Source organism: Eptesicus fuscus, chromosome 11 (genome assembly GCF_027574615.1).
Source record: "Eptesicus fuscus isolate TK198812 chromosome 11, DD_ASM_mEF_20220401, whole genome shotgun sequence".
NCBI classification, from domain to species: Eukaryota; Metazoa; Chordata; class Mammalia; order Chiroptera; family Vespertilionidae; genus Eptesicus; species Eptesicus fuscus.
Genome location: NC_072483.1, coordinates 8,716,005 through 8,737,546, shown reverse-complemented (window position 1 = coordinate 8,737,546; position 21,542 = coordinate 8,716,005). Strand labels below are relative to the sequence as shown.

General features: G+C 41.8%; 1 protein-coding gene across 6 annotated transcripts in view; it reads left to right on the top strand.

The window, feature by feature from the left end:
* Positions 1-21,542, top strand: part of EPB41L5 (erythrocyte membrane protein band 4.1 like 5) — a 176,515-nt gene that overhangs the window by 45,282 nt on the left and 109,691 nt on the right. For all 6 annotated transcript variants that reach the window (XM_054723369.1, XM_054723367.1, XM_054723368.1 and 3 more), the window contains exons 7-11: positions 5,485-5,605; positions 5,741-5,828; positions 6,611-6,699; positions 11,771-11,840; positions 20,743-20,912. In XM_054723369.1, the coding sequence (XP_054579344.1) occupies positions 5,485-5,605; positions 5,741-5,828; positions 6,611-6,699; positions 11,771-11,840; positions 20,743-20,912 (538 nt within the window). The remainder of the gene's footprint in view (positions 1-5,484; positions 5,606-5,740; positions 5,829-6,610; positions 6,700-11,770; positions 11,841-20,742; positions 20,913-21,542) is intronic.

The following is a 21,542-nucleotide window of genomic DNA, read 5'->3' as shown; positions in this document are numbered from 1 at the left end:
GCTTCCAATATTTAAGAAACCATATTTTCCTATTGATAGAAGGATTGTGAATGGACGAAATTTCTGTACTTCAAAAATTTGCTACTAGTATAAATTGTTATCTACCCTTCTCCGTCTACTATCCTAGTCTGTCTACAAATTAAAACTTTTCTCCTCTGCAGAATATTAACTTGATACTAGTTTGGAAATGCTATGCTTCTAGCATTGTAACAATCAAAAGTATATAACTGCATGCATCTTTCTTAAAAGCACATATTTTACATTTTATTAATTTCTATATGAAGTTAGTTCTAAAACTTTTTGATCTATTGAAGAGCTGTCATTCTCAATATTGGTTATACCATATAGGCCCAGTGCACAAAAATTCATGCACTGGATGGGGGAGGGGGTCCTTAGCCCGGCCTGCTCCCTCTCATAGTCCGGGACCCCTTGGGGGATTTCCACCTGCTGAGCAGGCTTAAGCCGCAGTCGGATGCTGCCAAGGAGGCGGGAGAGGCTCCTGCCACTGCCACTGCACTCGCAGCAATCAGCCCTGCTTGTGGCTGAGTGGAGCTCCCCCTGCGGGAATGCACCGACTACCAGGTGGCAGCTCCTGCATTGAGTGTCTGCCCCCCGGTGGTCAGTGCTCGCCATAGCAACTGGTCGTTCCCAGTGGTCCATTAGGGTCAGTTTGCATATTACCCTTTTATTAAAATACTAGAGGCTCAATGCACGAAGATTCGTGCAAGAATTGGCCTTCCTTTCCCTGGCTGCCGGCAGCGCCTTAGCTCCTGCCCAGAGCCACCTTTCCGCTCTGGCCCAGAGACTCCTTTCTGCCTTCCCACGCTGCCCAGAGGCCCGGAGCGGCTGGGGTGGTGCAGAATGCCTGCGTCATTGTCCACCCCGCCCCCAGCTGCTCAGCGCCTGTGTATGCAAATTAACCCACCATCTTTGTTGGGTTAATTTGCATATTCACTCCTAATTGGCTGGTGGGCGTCGTGAAGGTACGGTCAATTAGCATGTTACTCTTTTATTAGGTAGATAGGATATTGCATCAGCTAGTCTGTCTTTGTCATATTGTGTAATTTTCATGACAAGCAAAGTATATGATTCTTGAAAATATGGTTTTTATACATTTTTGTGTATTTAACAAAACAGTATTCAGAGTAGTGCTCACTAAATACTTAAGGTTTGATTGGTACATGTGACTGACACATTATTTCTTAGTCCTTATATTTTTTTCCTAAATAATTTTTTTCTTGATCTTTTTATCCATGGCACCTTTAGTTTGGATTCCTTCAAATTTTATGTTTTATCCTATGCATCTCTCTTTGTCTCTTGTCTAATACTTTATCAAATCCTATTAATTCTTAAGGTCCTTAAAAATAAATTTGCTGTAGTATTACTTTCATCTTCATAAAAAAAGCTTCTTGTTTCATTTATGATTTTATATTTTATTAGGGTAGCTGTTACTACCTTTTTCTCATACTCTCAAGTTCACTTTTCTGAACCATTTTAGTAAACATTCTGAACAACATTATATAGCAGTTTGGTTTAGCGCTCCTTAAAGTCACTGTAGTCCAGACAAAAGAGCAATTTCTTCAGCAATAAAGGGGTGTGGTAACAATCTTCAAGGAAGTTAAATGACAATATCCTATATAATAAAAGTCTAATAGGCTAAGTGTCTGGTTGTCTGGTCAGCCGTTCAACCAATCAAAGCGTAATATGCTAATGATATGCTAAGGCCACTCAGTCGCTCGCTATGATGTGTACTGACCACCAGAGGGGAGACGCTCCAACCGGTAGGTTAGTTTGCTGATGGGGTCCGGCTGATTGGGACTGAGCGAGATGGGTCAGAAATGCCTTGGAGCCCTCCTGTGGTCCCTCCCTGGCTGGCCAACCTCCCGCGACCCACCCTGGCCCCGATCGTGCACTTGTGGGATCCCTCAGCCTGGCCTGTGCCCTCTCACAATCCAGGACCCCTCAGGGGATGTCGGAGAGCCGGTTTCAGCCTGATCCCACAGGTCAGGCCAAGGGACCCCACTGGTGCACGAATTCATGCACCCGGCCTCTAGTATTTGTAATATGTGTGTAGAGTGGGTGCTCAATAAATAATGTTATCATCATTTGTATGATTATCTCAATGTAGTTCTCTCCACAGCTTGATTAATTAATTAATTATTTATTTAATTATTTATTTATTTTAATCTTTATTGTTCAGGTTATTACAGTTGTTCCTCTTTTTTTCCCCCATAGCTCCCCTCCACCCAGTTCCCACCCCACCCCATGCCCTTACCTCCCCACTCCCACTGTCCTCATCCATAGCTGTATGATTTTTGTCCAGTCTCTTCCCACACCCCTCACACCCCTTTCCCCCTGAGGATTGTCAGTCCACTCCCTTTCCATGCTCCTGATTCTATTATATTCACCAGATTATTCTGTTCATCAGATTTTTTATTCACTTGATTTTTAGATTCACTTGATGATAGATAATGTATTTGTTGTTCATAATTTTTATCTTTACCTTTTTCTTCTTTTTCCTCTTCTCACAGAATACCTTTCAGCATTTCATATAATACTGGTTTGGCGGTGATGAATTCCTTTAGCTTTTTCTTATCTGTGAAGCTCTTTATCTGACCTTCAATTCTGAATGATAGCTTTGCTGGGTAATCTCGGTTGTAGGTTCTTACTATTCATCACTTTGAATATTTGTTGCCACTCCCGTCTGGCCTGCATAGTTTCTGTTGAGAAATCAGCTGACAGTCGTATGGGTGCTCCCTTGTAGGTAACTAACTGTTTTTTCTCTTGCTGCTTTTAATATTCTCTCTTTGTCTTTTGCTCTTGGCATTTTAATTATGATGTGTCTTGGTGTGGTCCTCTTTGGATTCCTTTTGTTTGGGGTTCTGTGCTCTTCCTGGACTTGTAAGTCTATTTCTTTCACCAGGTAGGGGAAGTTTTCTGTCATTATTTCTTCAAATAGGTTTTCAATATCTTGCTCTCTCTCATCTTCTGGCACCCCCATCATTTGGATGTTGGTACGCTTGAAGTTGTCCCAGAGGCTCCTTACACTATCTTCATATTTTTGGATTCTTTTTTCTTTTCCAGTTGGGTGTTTTTTGCTTTTTCATATTTCAAGTCTTTGACTTGATTCTTGCGATCCTCTAGTCTGCTGTTGGATCTATGTATATTATTTTTTATTTCAGTCAGTGTATGCTTAATTTATAGTTGGTCCTTTTTCATATCCTCGAGGGTCTCACTAAATTAATTGGCCTTTTCTAGAAAATTCTTGAAAAACCTCATAACCGTGGTTTTGAACTCTATATCCAGTCATTTGCTTTCCTCCATTTCTTTCATTTGTGACATGTTTCTTTTTCTTCTCATTTTGGCTGCTTCCCTGAGTTGATAGAGTGGCTTTGTGTGCTAGGTGTCCTATAGGGCCTAGTGGCTCAGCCTCCCCAGTTACCTGAGGTGGACACTCTTGGTGCACCCCTTTGTGGGCTTTGTGCATAGTCTTGTTGTAGTTAAGCCTTAATTGTTGTTGGTATCACTGGGAGGAATTGACCTCCAGGCCACTTGGCTGTGAGGATCAGCTGTGTCTACGCTGGGAGAACTTCTGTGCTGGAGACACCCTTATGAGGCAAGACTTGCTTCATTGGGGCTTTGGTGCTCACTGAGTCTGCCCCCTGAGTGTGTCCCTTATGGATCTGAGGAGTTGTAATCTGGATGGTCCTACTCTGACCCCTGGGTACACTGGTTCTTGGATCTCCAAGGAGGTGCAAATTTAGCCTCTGCCTGAGGCCACCCAGCAGGAGCTACAGAGAGATCTGCAGATTCCTCTTCTTTGTTTGGGTTTTGGAGGTGCCCAGATGAGGCCCAGCTATGAAGCACTGCAAGCTGCTGTGGGGCCTTGGGCCCTCTTTTGGATATTCTGGGTCTCTGACTCAGCTGCAGTTTGATAGGTAAGTTTAGATTTCAAAGGACCAGGCCATTCATATAGAAAAGCCTCTGTGCACAGCTTGGATGGGGCGGAGTCTCAGGGCAGAGCAAACAGCAATGGCTGATCCTCAGCCCTGTCCTAAGAGGCCCCCGGGTCTCAGTGTCCCTTGGTAATCGCTGCAAGAACCTCTGAGGGAAAGCCGCCCTTGAGTTCTGCCCACTGCCAGACAGTCCAGTTTCTCCCCGTATGAGTCTGGATCCCCAGAGTCTCACCTGGAACTGGAGTTCAGAGCAGTCGGGAGCTTGTGTCTCCCTCCGGCTTGAAAAAGCCAGCCGCGTACTCAGTTGCCAGCCCACCCCACGTGCGCGCACGCACGCACGCCTCTGTACCTCTGCACTTTACTTCTGCAGCTCCTCTGAGTCTCAGTGTGCTTTTCTCTTCCCTTCTAGTTGTAGAATTTTCACTTAGCCAGCCTTCCTGTGGTTCTGGATCATGTTGGTTTTGACTTTTAGTTGTAATTTTGAAGTGATTGTGCGAAGTGGCAAGTTCAGGTGTTTACCTATGCCATCATCTTGGTTTCTCCTCGACAGATTGTCTTTCTCCACAGTTTGATTTTTTTAAATAAAAATGGAAATATTTTCATTTTTAATGAGTAAAATATTATTTTAAAGGAAAACATGTTTAAGTATAGAAAACTAGAATGTTTTCCCTTTTCCTCCAAACCCTCAGTTCAGAGCTCAGCACAGATGAGTACGTAAATGTTTGTGCATTGTTCAGTTCTTTTCCCACTGCCTTCCCCAAATACTTTTGAGCGTTTTTGTTGTTGTTATTTCTTTAGGATTAACAATTTATGTCACATTCTTTGCATGTTAGATTCTTAACAGATGCCAGCTAAGTGTTAAGGATTGCTAAATATTCTTGTTTATTCATTATAAGGTCAAATGTATTTCTCTGTGGAAGTCTAGAAAGAAGTTTTCAAAGATTAAGCATTATAATAAGGTTTGGATAAATTAAAGACATTTAATTGGAAATACACCACCCATCACAAGTATGTGATTCGTGTGTATAGTCAGATAAATCACAAGTGTAAGCTACATTTATTTTTGGGAGTGGTTTGGGTGTTATGAATTCCTGGTAGTTTAAGAAAGAATCTTTCTGTCAATGAAAGAAAAATACCACATGATCCCACTCATTTAGGGATAGTAAAGATCATTATAAAGTGATGAACAAAAAGATAGATACAGAGACAGTAAAGCATCAAACAGACTTTCAAATTACAGGGGGAAAGTTAGGGAAAGGTGGGGGAGTTATGAAATCAAACGAAGGACTTGTATGCATGCATATAAGCATAAACAATGGACGCAAAACTCTGGAGGGGGAGGGCATGTGTGGGTGTGGGGTGGGGGGGGTAATGGTAAGATATGTACACATATAATACCTCAATAAAAAAAAAAAAAAGAATCTTTCTAATCCTAGCAGTATTTATTAATAAAATTGGTTTTAAAGAAAGATTCATCAGGAAATAAACTTGTTAACAAAATATAACTTTGTAAAACTTATGTTTGTAGCTGAACTTGGTGACTGTGATCTTGCTGAGCATAGTCCTGAACTTGTAACTGAGTTCAGGTTCATGCCCATTCAGACTGAAGAGATGGAGTTGGCTATTTTTGAGAAATGGAAGGAATACAGGTACTTGATATTTGATCACACTTTCCTTAACATCAACATGATCCTGATTTTATATTGTTTTCTTCTATTTCTGTACTTGGTATAGACTTCATTTTACATTTTTATTATTATTGAAATAATATTTTTTAATTTCAGAGGTCAGACACCAGCACAAGCTGAAACCAATTATCTGAATAAAGCCAAATGGCTAGAAATGTATGGTGTTGATATGCATGTGGTCAAGGTAAGCACTATATTGTGATGCTTTTATAAAAAAATTATTCCTTTAAGATACAAGGTGACTATGAAATTTTTTAATGTGAGAGAGGCTGTGGAGTTTGTATGAGCTAGTACGAGGTACTTTAGATAGGTAGTTATAAAGGCTGAGATTAAATATTGAATGTTAAGAATCTCACATAAAGGTTAATATAAGAAAGAAGGGAAACAACCAAAATTTCCAAAAAGTATGTTTGTTCTTTTAAGCTGTTACTTATTAAAGATTTTAACCACTTTATAGTCTTTCACTTCACATTCATATAATCTCATATGTAAGATAAGCAGGCTCTATAAAAATTAAAGTAATTTAGGAAGCAAAGTTGAAAATCTGTAACTTGAGAGGACTTCGTTAAACTGTAGGATAGCTGGTATAGTGACTTAAGTTATTTTTAGTTTAAGTAGCTAAATTTTCCCAGAAAGGCAGTTGTTGTTTTTTTTTCAAAATTTGCAGTTTAAGTGGTGAATAGAACATGAGAAGAATCTGGAAAGAGCTTTTGTTGTAGTGGGAGTGTAACTATTTTCAATGAGGACATACCTTAAAACTGTAGTGTTTCAATGAACTAAATGTACATTTTAATTTTCCTGAGAATGTTGTTTTGGAAACTCTAATTGTTGAAAATACCTTGCATATTAATATTACCTGTGTATAATTAATATAATTCAGTGTGAAAATGAAATTAAGCAATTGTATGAAAATGTGAAGCCTGTTTTATGCAAATAAGTTAACATATTTCCTATTCCTTAAATTAGGCTAGAGACGGGAATGACTATAGTTTGGGACTAACCCCAACAGGAGTTCTTGTTTTTGAAGGAGAGACCAAAATTGGCTTATTTTTTTGGTAAGTAGAGTCAGTGTCAAAGATATTTATTGTTGTTTTGTATTTTAATATGAAGTTAATACACAAAATAGAATTTGGAAATCAAATTGTTCTGAAAAGGTTATAAATTAATTGAAACTGTCTCCTGTCATAGTCCTACCTCTTTAGTTTCACAACCCAGGGGCAAGTTTTAAAACTCTTCTAGCCGCATTTTCCATTAGTTTCAAGGTATGTCAAAGTACATGTTTTAATATGAGTATTATGTATTTCTAGATATGTAGTTATGTTCTACTAGGGCTGGCCTGTGGGTGATTTTGAGAGTACATTTATTAAAGCTGGGGGCAGTGGAACAAGAAAGGGCTTAGGATAGAAGAAGCAACAAGAGCGCTGAGGTGGGACTGCTCTGGCTCACTGGTAAGTCAGAGAAAAATGAGTCTTTGGAGACAGGTGCAGGGGGTTAGCCTGGGAAGAGCTGCTGCTGCCCATTGCTCCCCTGGTTGCAAGTCTCTGGGGCATCTTATTATTTAGTAGATACATGCCTGTGGGGGCAGCAGAGGGAGAAGGGAAAGGCTTGGGTATGCTCCAGGATGGGGAGCACAAGTTGGGTCCTTTGTTTTGAGGATTTTTAAAGGCTGGAGTTTAGGGGGGACTTCCACAAATTATACGTCACCTTTCCAGGTATGCCCTTCAGGGTTGGACACTACCAGGGCAGGGGGCCATTAATCATTGCAGCTGGTCCTGGCATAGCCCATCTGGGTTTGCTGCTTTCCTGGGCCTGGTGCTGAAATACAACTGAGGCCTACCTGTTATCTGTAGGGAGGTGACCTGTGTCTGTCTGTAAATTGCTCGGCCAGTTTGTTCAGCTCTCTGTTTCAGTTTCCCTACTCTACTTGCCAAAGAATTTTCCTAGCTTCTTACTGTCCTGCCTCAGTGTCACTATTTTTGCTATTTCTTATTCCATAGGCAGTATTTTTACTCACTACTCCTTATTGTATGAGAGGAAGATATTAATACTTTTATGTCTCCTTTTAAGCTATGCTCTTTCTGTGTCCCAACTTCTATTATCCAAACTTAAATTATATTTGTGTATAAGTTGGATTTCATAATCGTAATTAAGTTCTCCAGGTTTTGTCCATAGCTGAAAATCAAGAAATAGTGTTCAGCCCTAACCAGTTTGGCTCACTGGATAGAGCATCAGCCTGCGGACTGAAGGGTCCCAGGTTCAATTCCGGTCAAGGGCATGTACCTTGGTTGCAGGCACATCCCCAGTAGGGGGTGTGTAGGAGGCAGCTGATCGATGTTTCTCTCTCATCGATGTTTCTAACTCTCTATCCCTCTCCCTTCCTCTCTGTAAAAAATCAATAAAATATATTTAAAAAGAAGAAAAGAAATAGTGTTTACATTATTGGGTCAGTGTCAGAAGTATCACAGATTTGAGCAGTGCACTGGTGTTGTAAACGTGGGTTAAGATGGCCCTGTATATTGGCTCTTACATTGTTTACTTCTTCATAGCATGTGAGGACTGTTAGCTCAAAGCCCTCAGCACCAAACTCAAATTCTTACACGTCCATTTGCTTTATGTATATCCTAATAATATATTTTAATTTTATTTTTTTGTTAATCCTCACTGAGGATATTTTTTCATTGGTTTTTAGAGAGAGTGGAAGGGAGGACAGAGAGAGAGAGAGAGACAGACAGTGATTGGTTGCCTCCTGCACACACCCTGACCAGGGCTTGGAATGGAACCTGCAACCCAAGTACATGCCCTTGACCGGAATTGAACCTGCCGCAGACCCGTTGTTGCATGGGTCGATGTTCTAACCACAGGGCACACTGGTCAGGGTTAAGTATATTTTCAGCCATTTAAAGTCTATCTTGTTTGCATATCCCGGTAAAAACTACTAGCCATAGCCAAAACCGGTTTGGCTCAGTGGATAGAGCGTCGGCCTGCGGACACAAGGGTCCCAGGTTCGATTCCAGTCAAGGGCATGTACCTTGGTTGCGGGCACATCCCCAGTAGGGGTTGTGCAAGAGGCAGCTGATCGATGTTTCTCTCTCATCGATGTTTCTAACTCTCTATCCCTCTCTCTTCCTTTCTGTAAAAAATCAATAAAATATATTTAAAAAAAACAAACAAAAAAAACCCTACTAGCCATAGATAGGGTAAATCTTGTAGCTATGAAAGACTCCAAACCACTACTGCCTTTCAGAGCTCTCTGACCCAGAGACTCCCCCTTGCTGCTGAATGCCATTGCCTAGGTACATAAGCCCCCTTTCTGATTCCCCTTTTCTGGTAGTCCCGATGCCTTCTTCCCCTTCTTGGTGGGGCCTCTGTGCCATTTGTCTCTGGATGTTCTGCTGTGAAGGACTTCCCCTAATGCAACCTGTCCAAACACCTCTCAGTAAAGATCTGTGCAGTACTGCTATCTTTTTCCTGACCAGCGCTGAAATCCTTGAACTCACAACTGGGATTACATTTCCTTTCCATGTACCTTTTTGTTTTTCCTAGAGCTCTTGGCTCCCCCTCTTCCAGTGTCTTGCACAGCACCACATACATCTCTTTAAGTTATCCATCTTTGTGGTCTCCTTAAGTTCTTTCAAATTCTCCAGGGCTATATGAAATGATTCTTTTTCAGTGGGAACTGTTTGCTCTCTAAACTGCTGTACAGTTTTCATCTTGGGACTTCCATTTTCTGTTTCTTGGCTAGGATTCTGTATCCTCTTTCCATATTTTTCTTTCTTTGCTTTTGTTTTTTTCTGAGATACATATATATGTATATATATATGTATATACATATATATACATATATACATATATATACATATATATGTGTGTGTGTATATATATATATTTTTTTTTTTCAAGTAACTGCCTGATAAAAGGATATGGGAAGTAAATTATTTGAATCCTTGGATGCCTTAAAATGTTATATTCTTCTCTTATGTTTTCTTGATAATTGAGCTGAGAATAGAATTTTAGGTTGAAAATTATTTCCCCTTAAAAAGTTGAAGATAATATTCCATTTATTTTTGCATCTAGGTGTCCTTGTTCGGGACTCTTTAAGAGACTTGAATGGAACACCTTTATAATTGTCCCTCTCTGGGTGAGGGAGCTGGGGTATTTATTTACTCAGTCCTTGAGTGTTAATTCTCTTACACTTCCAACTTGCCCTGTGGGCTGACAGGATATGATTCATAGCCAGAAAATGCTCTAGGCTGAGAGATAAAGCATCTTTTGTACCACCTCATAGAATGTGGTGAGAATGAATTGAATTAATACATGTAAAACATTTAGAAGAGTACCTGATACTTAGTAGGCATCCTACCTAATAAAATGGTAATATGTGAATTACCATCCCTCCGCTACGCCCACGATTGGGCCAGCGGGAGGCGCAGGGGGCAGGACTCAGGGTGGCCAGGGTAGCCGATTGGGCCAGCGTCTGTGCCATGGCTGTGCTGCGGAACAGAAGGGGCCTCTGGGGCAGCGAGCTCACATCCCGCCGCAGACCATCAAAAGCGGGGGAGCTGGGTGCCTGTCTGCTCCGGCACCAGGCCTTTCAGAAGCCTCCGCTGAGCCGGAGGCTTCTGAAAGGCCTGGTGCACCAGCGGACAGGCACCCAGCTCCCCCGCGATCGAAAGCGAAAGCGTGTAGGGGATCCTACACATGCATGATTCAATAATGCACTGGGCCTCTAGTTATATATAATTATTGGTTCCACTTAAAGTAAGTTCTAGGTCCTCCCCCTCCTTCACTTATTACTATTACACTTACTGTTTTAGTACAGCTCTTGCAAACAAGCTGTGCTTTACAATTGTCTAAATTATAAAAGGCCTGTGGCCGTCACACCCTGATGAGGAACGACCGAACAACCGGTCACCAGGAGGTGCATGGAACACCTCTTGTGGGTTGGGACTCGCAGCTTGCACGACAAGGTGGGGCTCACGCAACAGAGGTGGGGCCCCGCGGCTCACGTCGGGAGGGTCTGGGGTCCTGCCGGTGTGGCGGGTCTGGGTCTCTCGCGATTTCATGCTCTGGGTCTCTAGTATTTTACATAAGTGATATTTAAAAATTAGTGAGAGTTGCATTGTTTTGACATTACAGTTCATAGAAGTACAGAGTTCAAATGTGGTAGGTAGTTGAGGATTTTAGTTCAAATGGGAGATAGAGTTGGAAAGTGGGTCCTAAAATGAGGTTTAAAAAATTATTTTTAAAAATGTATTTCCTCAAACCAAAATTGCTATAGAAAATAGAGTCGAAGACCCTAATCAATAATATGTTTTCCTTTATGCCTTTATAAAAGCTTTGTAGTCTTTATCCAGTTCCTAGAGAATTTCTTACACCATAGTTGGGGGCCTGTGAAATATTTATATGAATTTTTTCATTTTTTTCCTGAACAATTTTTTAATATTCACCTGAAGATATGTTTTATTGATTTTAAAGAGAGAGGAAGGAAGAGAGAGAGAAACATAGATCCGTTCCCTCCTCTACTGTCCCCAATGAGGGATCAGACCCACAACCTATGGGCAGTGCTCAGCAAACTCATTAGTCAACAGAGCCCAATATCAACAGTACAACAATTGAAATTTCTTTTGAGAGCCAAATTTTTTAAACTTAAACTTCTAACGCCACTTCTTCAAAATAGACTCGCCCAGGCCGTGGTATTTTGTGGAAGAGCCACACTCAAGGGGCCAAAGAGCCGCATGTGGCTCGCGAGCTGCAGTTTGCCAACCACGGACCTAGGGTATGTGCACTGATTGGGAATTGAACCTGAAACCTTTTGGTGGACGGGACAATGCTCCAACCAATGAGCCACCTAGCCAGCGCTCTTCAGCATTTTTAATGCCTGATAAATGTGCAGCATCAATTTTGCTAGAAGTGTTGCTTTTGAAAAATTTTTGTTATTATCTTAGCTATTTTTTTAGATTGGAGGCCTTTTTGATGGCCAGTGCAGGTTATGTTTATTTTACCCTTACCAGTTTTCAGTTCAGAAGTTAGATGATTAATGTGCTTGAAGTAACAACAACATTTTTTTTTTTTTTAATTTAGAGGACATTTTTTAAAAATCTGGCTATTATTCTCATATTGTTACAGGCCCAAGATAACTAGATTGGATTTTAAGAAGACTAAATTAACCTTGGTGGTGGTAGAAGATGATGATCAGGTGGGAATTGTATTGCATTACTTATGTAACAATGACTATTTATGTAGTAACTTAAATCTCTAAAAGGGGAAAATGTTCCTTGTTGTTTTATAGACCCAAAGAACTCAGTATAATTAATAATTTAGTTAAATAATTTCTTGCTTAAGGTCACACCATTCTAAAAATATGGTTGTTCTGCCTTTAAGATTAAAGACAATATAAAAAACTATTTTTGTTTCTTCATTGATACTATGTATATACAGATTACTATGTGTGAGAGGAAGGGAGAGGGAGAGAAAGAGAGAAACATCAATGATGAAAGAGAATCATTGATCGACTGCCTCCTGCATGCTCCACACTGGGGATCGAGCCTGCATTCTAGGCATGTACCCCGCCCGGAAATGGAACCATAACCTCCTGGTTCATAGGTCTACGCTCAAGCACTGAGCCACGCCAGCCGGGCTACGTAATAATATTTTAAAGTAAAATCTTCTAAACTAACAATTACCTCTTCCTCCCCCCCAGTTAAATCTAGTTCCTAATTGAAACACACAACAACATGTGTGCAACTCAAATGCATTATGCAGATTCAAAAGATCATGACTATGAGTTTATTTTATATGGCAATCTGGGAAAGGAAACCTATAGGAAGGGAGGATAGATCACTGATTATTTGGGACTAAGTGGAGTAAAAAGGCTTAACTACAAAGGAACAGCACAGGGAATTTGGAGGACTGAGAGAACTATTCTCTATCCTGATTTTGGTGGTAGTTGCTGTCTATACTCGATGCCAGAGATTTTCAACCTTTTTCATTTCATGACACACAAAGTATTAAAATTCTGTGGCATACCAAAAAATATATTTTTTGCTTATCTGACAAAAAATAGATATGATTTTGATTGATTTGCACTGGACAACTATTGTATTGGCTATTGTAATTTTTAAATTTGATAATCTAAGGGAAAAGTGCCCCTGACTAAATAGGTCTGGTATTGCATGTTTTAAAAATTCTTGTGGCACACCAGTTGAAAATTGCTGCTCTATGCATTTGTCAAAGCTTACAGGATTGTGAATAAATATAATTTTAATGTATACAAAGAAGTAAATTTGAAAAAACACATATACATATAGATAGGTATAGATGAAAACAAATTTGGCAAAATGTTAAAGAGATTTGCATACACAATGAAGTGTGAGAAGGGCTACTTAGAAGAACCTAAAATAAGATTCTGAAAATTAGATATAACAGTGCTAAGTTTTGAATGTTTTATTATTGAGGTACATACAAAGGATTGTCCTATCACACAGCCTGGAAGAAAATCATAGAGACAGTAATTGATCATTTAAAAAAGAAATCTCTTGATGACACAGAGGATGATCATTATATTATCAAAATATGAGCAGAAAAGGCAGATATTGCATTTAAAAATAATGGTTTTCCAATATTTCCCTTTTTATGAAAGCTCATGTATGATTAAATGATAATTTAATCTAAAGGTAGTCCCTTCAAGAAGAAGAAAATATAATCCTATGTGATAAGAATATGGTCATAATTTAATTGGTGACACTTGTTATTGGGCTGTAAAATAATTCTGCATCTTACAATTGATGGCATTTTAGATTTGATCTAATACATAATACAGTATTGGTTTTTTAGAGATCTTAAAGTATTTTATACAAATATTCAAGTAAATATGTATATCAGTTCTTTTTAAAACAAGTTTGCATGCTTATATACTATTCTTATCCTTTTCCAACTGTATATTATAACTGGGGAATCTTTTTCATATCCTATATAATAACAGTCTAATATGCTAAGAGTCCAGTCATCCATTCAACCAATCAAAGTGTAATAAGCTAATGATATGCTAAGGCCACTCAACCGCTTGCTATGACGTGCACTGACCACCAAGGGGCAGATGCTCCGACTGGTAAGTGAGCTTGCCGCTGGGATCCAGCCAATCGGGACTGAGCAAGATGGGCTGGACAAGCCCTGGAGCCCTCCCACAATCACTCTCCGGCTGGCCAACCTTCTCGCATCCCTCTCTGATCTTGATCGTGCACCGGTGGGGTCCCTTGGCCTGGCCTGAACCCTCTCACAATCCAGGGCCCCTCAGGGGATGTCGGAGAGCCGGTTTCGGCCCGATCCTGCAGGCCAGGCTGAGGGACCCCACTGGTGCATGAATTAGTGCACCTGGCTTCTAGTCAGTACAGAATGCTTCTTCATTCTTATTAAAAACACAAAACTGTAGTATTCTAGGATGTGCCCTAATTTATTTAATTGACATTTATTCACTATATAGACATTAATTTCTACATTGGTAAGCATCTATAGCATAAATTTTCTGGAGGTGGACTTGCTGGTTCAAATGGGTATGTGCATTTGTCATGAATATAGAGAGAGCCTACCATGTGGTACTACTTATCTGTGTACAAACCTTTTCCAGGAGTTATCACATTTTTATCTGAAAGGTGAAAAATGGAATTTCATGCTAGGTTTAATTTTTAATTGTTATGAGTGATATTGAACATTTTTTCATAAATTTGAATTATTTGTATTTCATTTTCTCCAAACTCTATTTATATCCTTTGCCCATTTTTCTTTTGGGTTGTTGGACGTTTTTCTCGCAGGTTTTGCACTTTGTCATATAAATTGTAAATACCTTACCTAATTGTTGTCTTTTAGCACTGCTTATTGGGATCTTTGTCATTTATTTTTAAAAATTTAAATAGATGAGTTTGTCAGTCAGTTATGGTGTATGGGATTTGTGTCATAGAAAGATTTACCTACTTTGAGTTTATTCATTTTTCCATGTTTTTTCCTATGTGTGGTTTTTGTTGATAAATTTCATTGACATATAGCATACATTCAGGTAAGTGCTAATATAAATGTACTGCTTGTTGAATTTTCACATGTATCTGTATGACCAGTACCCAGATGAGGAAATAGACTAGTACCAAAATAATAGAATCTTCTTTGTGCTCCCTAATAGGTACAGCTCCCCAAGGATAACGACTCTCCTGACTCTAACACCATAGATCAGTTTTTGCTTATCTTTTGAATTTATGAAACCTGACTGAATGTTCTTTTTGTATCTGGTTTCCTTATTTCAACATTGTATTTGTGAGTGTAAGCCCTGTTGCAGTGAGTGGTTGTAGTTAGCTTATTGTTATATTATGTACTAGAGGCCCGGTGCACGAAATTTGTGCACTTGTGGGGGTGTCCCTCAGCCCAGCCTGTGCCCTCTCGCAGTCTGGGAGCCCTCAGGGAGCAGGCCTAAGCCAGCAGTTGGACATCCTTAGCGCTGCTGCAGAAGCAGGAGAGGCTCCCGCCACCGCCGTTGCACTCGCCAGCTGTGAGCTCGACTTCTGGCTGAGTGGCGCTCTCCCTGTGGGAGCACATTGACCACCAGGGGGCAGCTCATGTGTTGAGCGTATGCCGCCTGGTGGTCAGTGTGTGTCCTAGCGACCGGTCGTTCCGCCATTCAGTTGATTTGCATATTAGCCTTTTATTATATAGGATAATTATATTGCTATATAGTGTATAGTATTCCATTTTATGAGTAGATACACTTATTTACCCATGATAGACATTTGAATTATTTTTAATTTTTGGCTATTTAGAAAAGGGCTGCTCTGAACACTAAACTATGCATGTGTTTGTTTTTGGTGGATGCTGCCAAACTGTTTTCCAAAGTGTTTATATAAGTTTACACTTCCACCCACAGTGTTATAAGAGCTTTTTTTTTTTTACTAATGTTATTTTTTCTCATTTTAACCATTCTGATAGTAGGATCACTTTTAATTTGCATTCTCCTGATGACTATTCCTATAGTACAGTACTTATACTGTATATACACATTTCAAATAATTATAAAGGCAGTGTTTATTAACATACCTTTCATTTTCAAACTTGAGCTATCAGCTGTTACAGTGTATAGCTTGTATTTATTGGATATTTGGATATTCTTTTTTATGGAGTGCCTTTTCAAGTGTTTTGTTCATTTTCCTATTGGGTTATCAAAGTTCTTTGTCATATATGTGTTGCAGATATCTTCTGTTTCTTGGCTTGCCTTTTGTCTCCCCTAATAGTATCTTTTGGGTTAATAGAGAATTTCAATTTTAATGTAATACAATTTTTTCCTTTGTGGTCAGTACTTTTTGTGTCTTAAAATTTAAGAATTTTTGCCTATACCAAGGTCATGAAGAACCTACATATAGAGTTTATAAAATATTTTTAAATGACAAAATAGTTCAAGTTACAGAATTAAATATACTGAAAAGCACAAAAATTATAAAATTGATGTCCATTTCACTCATTTAGATTTAACATTTTTGGCATTGTTTCTTCAGAATTATCTTTTAGAAATAGATAATAATGGTATGTTTGATACAGTTAAGATCTAACACCCCAGCTTGCTCCTTTCTTCCCCGTAGCTGGTCACCATTCTTGGAGGGTATCATTCTCTTCTTTCTCAAAATATGAACACATGGTAGAATTGTTTTAAAATTTTACATAAATCATATATATACACATACACACACACACTAGAGGCCCGGTGCATGAAATTCTTGCACTTGGGGGTGGGGGGGAGGGAGAGAGTTGTCCCTCAGCCCAGCCTGCACCCTCTCCAATTTGGGACCCCTTGGGGGATGTCCAACTACGGGATCGGGCCTAAACCGGCAGTTGGACATCCCTCTCATAATCTGGGACTGCTGGCTCCCAACCGCTCACCTGCCTGGCTGCCTGATTGCCCCTAACCGCTTCTGCCTGCCAGCCTGATCGCCCCCTAACCACTCCCCTGCTGGCCATCTTGTGGCCATCTTGTGACCACATGGGGGCAACCATCTTTGACCACATGGGGGCGGCCATCTTGTGCAAGGGGGTGACAGTCAATTTGCATATTACCTCTTTATTATATAGGATACACACACACACACACTAGGGGCCCCAGTGCATGAAATTCATGCACTGGACCGGGGGGTCCCTCAGCCCAGCCTGCCCCCTTTCACAGACTGGGAGCCCTCAGGGGATGTCCTACTGACAGCTTATGGGAGGCGACCAGGCTGATCGGGGAAGGCGCCAGCCCCATCACCCCGCTGCTGCAGCCACTGCCAGCCACCGCAGTCGCCAAGGTGTTTTCATCAACACGGACTCCATTCCCTTCACCATGAAAAAATGACAACTTTCTTTAGGCATTTTCAAGATGTGTCTTTCATAGGATATGACATTTCTTTCTTTCTTTCTTTCTTTTTTTTATCCTCACCTGAGGATATGTTTCCCTTGATTTTTAGAGAGTGTGGAAGAGAGAGGAAGAGACAGAGAGAAACATCAATGTGAGTTTTTGCCTCCTGCATGAGCCCTGACCTGGGCCCCGGCCAGGGAGGAGCCTGTAACCTAGGTACATGCCCTTGATCAGAATCGAACTCGGACCCTGTGGTCTGCAGGCTGAGGCTCTATCCACTGAGCCAAACCGGCTAGGGCAGGATATGACATTTCTTAGCCCCTCCAGCAGCGGACCTTCGCTTTTTCCTCCAGGAGTGAGGTGGAAAAACCCTAGATCACCGTCTAGGATTCTTATAACCCAAGTTACCAAGAACACTGCAAGTGGCGGCATACAGGGAGCTTAGCCAATGAGCGGTCAGAAAAGGTGTTTACGCTTGAACTAGTTCGGCTCAGTGGATAGAGCGTCGGCCTGCAGACTGAAGGGTCCCAGGTTTGATTCCTGTTAAGGGCATGTACCTTGGTTGGGGGCACATTCCCAGTGGGGATTGTGCAGGAGGCAGCTGATGTTTCTCTCTCATCGATGTTTCCGACTGTCTTTCTCCCCTCTTTCCTGTAAAAAAATCAATAAAATATATTTTTAAAAAAGAAAAGAAAAGGTGTTTCCTCTGCAGCTCATGCACAGGGGACCCCCTTTGTTGTGTCCACTGGGCTAGGGGCATGTCCCCACGGCCCGTGGGGGCACGCCCCAGAGGCTGGCAACCAGCCCCGCATTGTGGGTGCTGGGCTAGGGGGCGTGGACCCGGGCTGCCTCTTGGCACCTGTGTCCGTAGGCCCGGAGTGGCCAGAGGCATTCTGGGACCCCGGCTGCTCAGGGCCTATGCGCAGGCCTATAGGCTAGGAGCGGCCTGGGTACCGAGCATGTTCCCGGGACCCAGGCCGCTCAGAACCTGTGTATGCAAATTAACCCTCCATCTTTGTCGGGTTAATTTGCATACTCCTGATTGCCTGGTGAGCGTAGCAGAGGTACGGTCAATTTACATGTTTCTTTTTTATTATGTAGGATATTTTTTAAAACTCTTTTGCATGTTGGTTATTTTACCTAAACAGGTGTAACCATGTAGATTTAGTTCATTCATTTTAATCTATATGTAGTATTCTGTAATATGAATAAACAGTAGTACCTTCATTAATTTATCTTTGTATAGTGTTTTTCTTTTTTTTTTTAATCCTCACCCAAGGATATTTTTCCATTGATTTTTAGAAAAAGTGGGAGAAAGAGGGAAAGAAAGAGAGGAATATCGATGTTAGAGAAACCCTGCATGAGCTTCGATGAGGGCCCAGGCTGGGAAGAAGCCAGCAACCAACCTATGTGCCCTTGACTGGAATCGAACCTGAGACCCTTTGGTCCAGAGGCCGATGTTTTATCCACTAAGCCAATCTGGCTAGGGCTGTATAGTTTTTAAATATACCAGTATTTACTTGATTATTTCTTTTGTTTTGGACAGTTAGTTTTTTGTTTTTTCTTTACATGTGCCAGTGTTTACTCTTATAAATGAGATTGAAGAAAATCTTTGGGTGCAAATTTTTTGTTTAAAAAATCTGGAGAAACATAGTGTAGATATTACAAACATGGGCCTGGAGTCTGAATGGAGAGGTTCAAATTCTGGTTTTCTCTCTTAACTAGCTTTGTGACCTTGGGCTTAATTTCTTGAGTCTCAGTTTCCTTATCTATGAAATGGGCCAAATGATAGTATCTGCTCATTGAGGTAATTCATGTGAAATTCTTAGGAAAGTGGCTATGAATGTTAACTATTATAATTAGACTAAAGGCCCGGTGCACTGAACTTGTGCACTCGGGGATGGGGGTCCCTCAGCCAGGCCTGTGCCCTCTTGCAGTTGGACATCCTTAGCACTGCCGTGGACTGCTGCTGCACTCGCCAGCCCTGAGCCCGGCTTCTGGCTGAGTGGGGCTCCCCCTGTGGGAGTACACTGACCACCAGCAGGAAGCTCCTGCGTTGAGCATCTGCCCCCTGGTGGTCAGTGTGCATTATAGCAACTGGTCGTTCTGCCATCAGGCCAAAACTGGCTCTCCGACATCCCCCGAGGGGTCCTGGATTGTGAGAGTTTGCAGGCCAGGCCGAAGGGCCCCACCGTTGCATGATCGGGGCCAGGGAGGGACGTGGGAGGTTGGCCAGCCAGGGAGGGACTGTGGAAGGGCTCCAGGGCGTGTCCAACCCATCTTGCTCAGTCCCAATTGGCTGGACCCCAGCAGCAAGCTAACCTACCTCTCAGAGAATCTGACCCCTGGTGGTCAGTGCACGTCATAGCGAGCAGTTGAGTGGCCTTAGCATATCATTAGCTTATTACACTTTGATTGGTTGAAAGGACGACCAGGCACTTAGCATATTAGGCTTTTATTATATAGGAATAGAGGCCCAGTGCACGAATTCATGCACCTTGAAAGGAACTGTGGGCCACGAGGCTGCAGTGGGCACAGGGGCGTGTCTCGGACCATCCTCCGCTCCCCTGCCTGGCCCCTCCTGCTGCAGCCCCTGGTCCCCTGTCTGCCAGTAGCCCCACTCCCTCTGCCGCCAGCCCCGCTCACACCCACCGACAGCTTAGGGCGATTGGGGCTGGCACCAGCAGTGGGTGCGAGGGGGCCCGGCACTGTCAGAGGGTGTGAGCGGTGGCTGCTGCCATGATCACACCTCAGGAGCAGAGGGAGACGGAGAATCCCTGAGGGGCAGTTGGGGCTGGCAGCCACTGCTCGCACCTGCTGATGGCGCCGAGCAATAGGGGCTGGTACCAGGCACCGGCAGTGTGTGTGAGTGTCGGCTCTGGCGCCGGCAGCAGGTGCAAGAGGTGGCTGCGGGCCCCGATCGCCCCTCAGGAGCAGGGGGGAGGTGAATAAGCCCTGAGGGATGAACGGGGCTGGCAGGTGCCGTTAGCACCCACTGACGGTGCGGAGCGATCGGGACGGGCGCCAGGCGCCAGCAGCGGGTGCGAGCAGTGGCTCCGGCTCTGGCGCTGCCAGCGGATGCAAGCACCCGGCAGGACCGTGGCATGCGGGAGCAAAGAATTTTCAGTAACCACCAGAGGCTCGCCCCGATGACAGCAACCGGCGCCCCGCCGTTGTCTGGTGCCCTCGCTCATCTGCTCCACCATACAGCCGTGGCTGATGCCCACCTTTTTCCGCGCTCTGCCTCCTGCTGCCGACACCCACCATTTTCCACGCACTCCCCCTCATAGCGCACGTATTAGCGATCAGTTGTTCGGTTTTTCTGTTGTTTGGTCTATTTGCATATTAGGGTTTTATATATATAGATTCTTGTGAGAATGGTTACAGTGACAAAGAATGTGGATATTTTTAAGTCTGTTGGTAAATATTGCCAGATCTTATCTTTAAATTATAATATATTCCAAAATATGGCAGATAAACCCTCATTTTATGTATCTCTGAGAAATGATGTCATATAAGTAGAGAGGACCTTTTAGGAATAATTTTATATTGGCTGAGAAGATGATTTCAGCTCTTCCTTTTTATATAGATAGCTATAAAGAGTATCTTGAGTTTCAGGATAGCAAACAAGATGTTTTATTGATTCTTGGTATTGTTGGGGTTGCAATTGTAGCTGAGTAACGGGATAGGAATGTCTGACCTAATCATTACCTCTCTGCATTCTTTTGTTTTTCAGGGCAAAGAGCAGGAACACACGTTTGTTTTTAGACTGGACCATCCAAAAGCGTGCAAACATTTATGGAAATGTGCTGTGGAGCACCATGCCTTCTTCCGTCTCCGAGGCCCTGTGCAGAAGGGTTCTCAGCGATCAGGATTTATCCGACTAGGATCACGATTTAGATATAGGTTGATGTTAAAAGCTTTCTGCTATATCTTTCTTTCATAGAGGCCAAAACAGGCCAACCCCTCATTTTATAGATGTGGTGACTAGGGCACAGAGAAATAAAGTGGCTTGCCAGTGTTTTCAATTGGCCAAAATAAAAGATAGGAAATTACGTTGTTAAATTTCCAGAATAGATAGGAAACATTATAATGGTGTAATGGATTTTATATCCCTGTTGACCTTTACTTTATATCTTAATTAGCCTCCAGTTTAAATCCATATAATAAGAGCTTTAAGGTGTCTTCATCCAACAGCTGAATACCATATAGAGAAAAGGTATCCTGTGCTGAGTGGGAAATTAATTTGGATAACATTTCTTGTCCTTTATAAACCTGAAATTCCATTATTATTCTAGACTCCTTGTTGGTTGGTTATAAGTAGGAATATTTTGGTTTACCTGAGAGTATATTATTAATTGTGAGTTTTTAACATGCCACGAGAATCAGTCAGATGGCTTTAAAGAAGAATTGTAAATAATGTGGCAAGATAATTTTGTGGGATTCATTCTATTCTATCTATATTAAAAGTGGGGAGGCATTTTCTTAACAATTTCAATGGAAATCACGGACAATGGGACAATAGTTTTAAATATT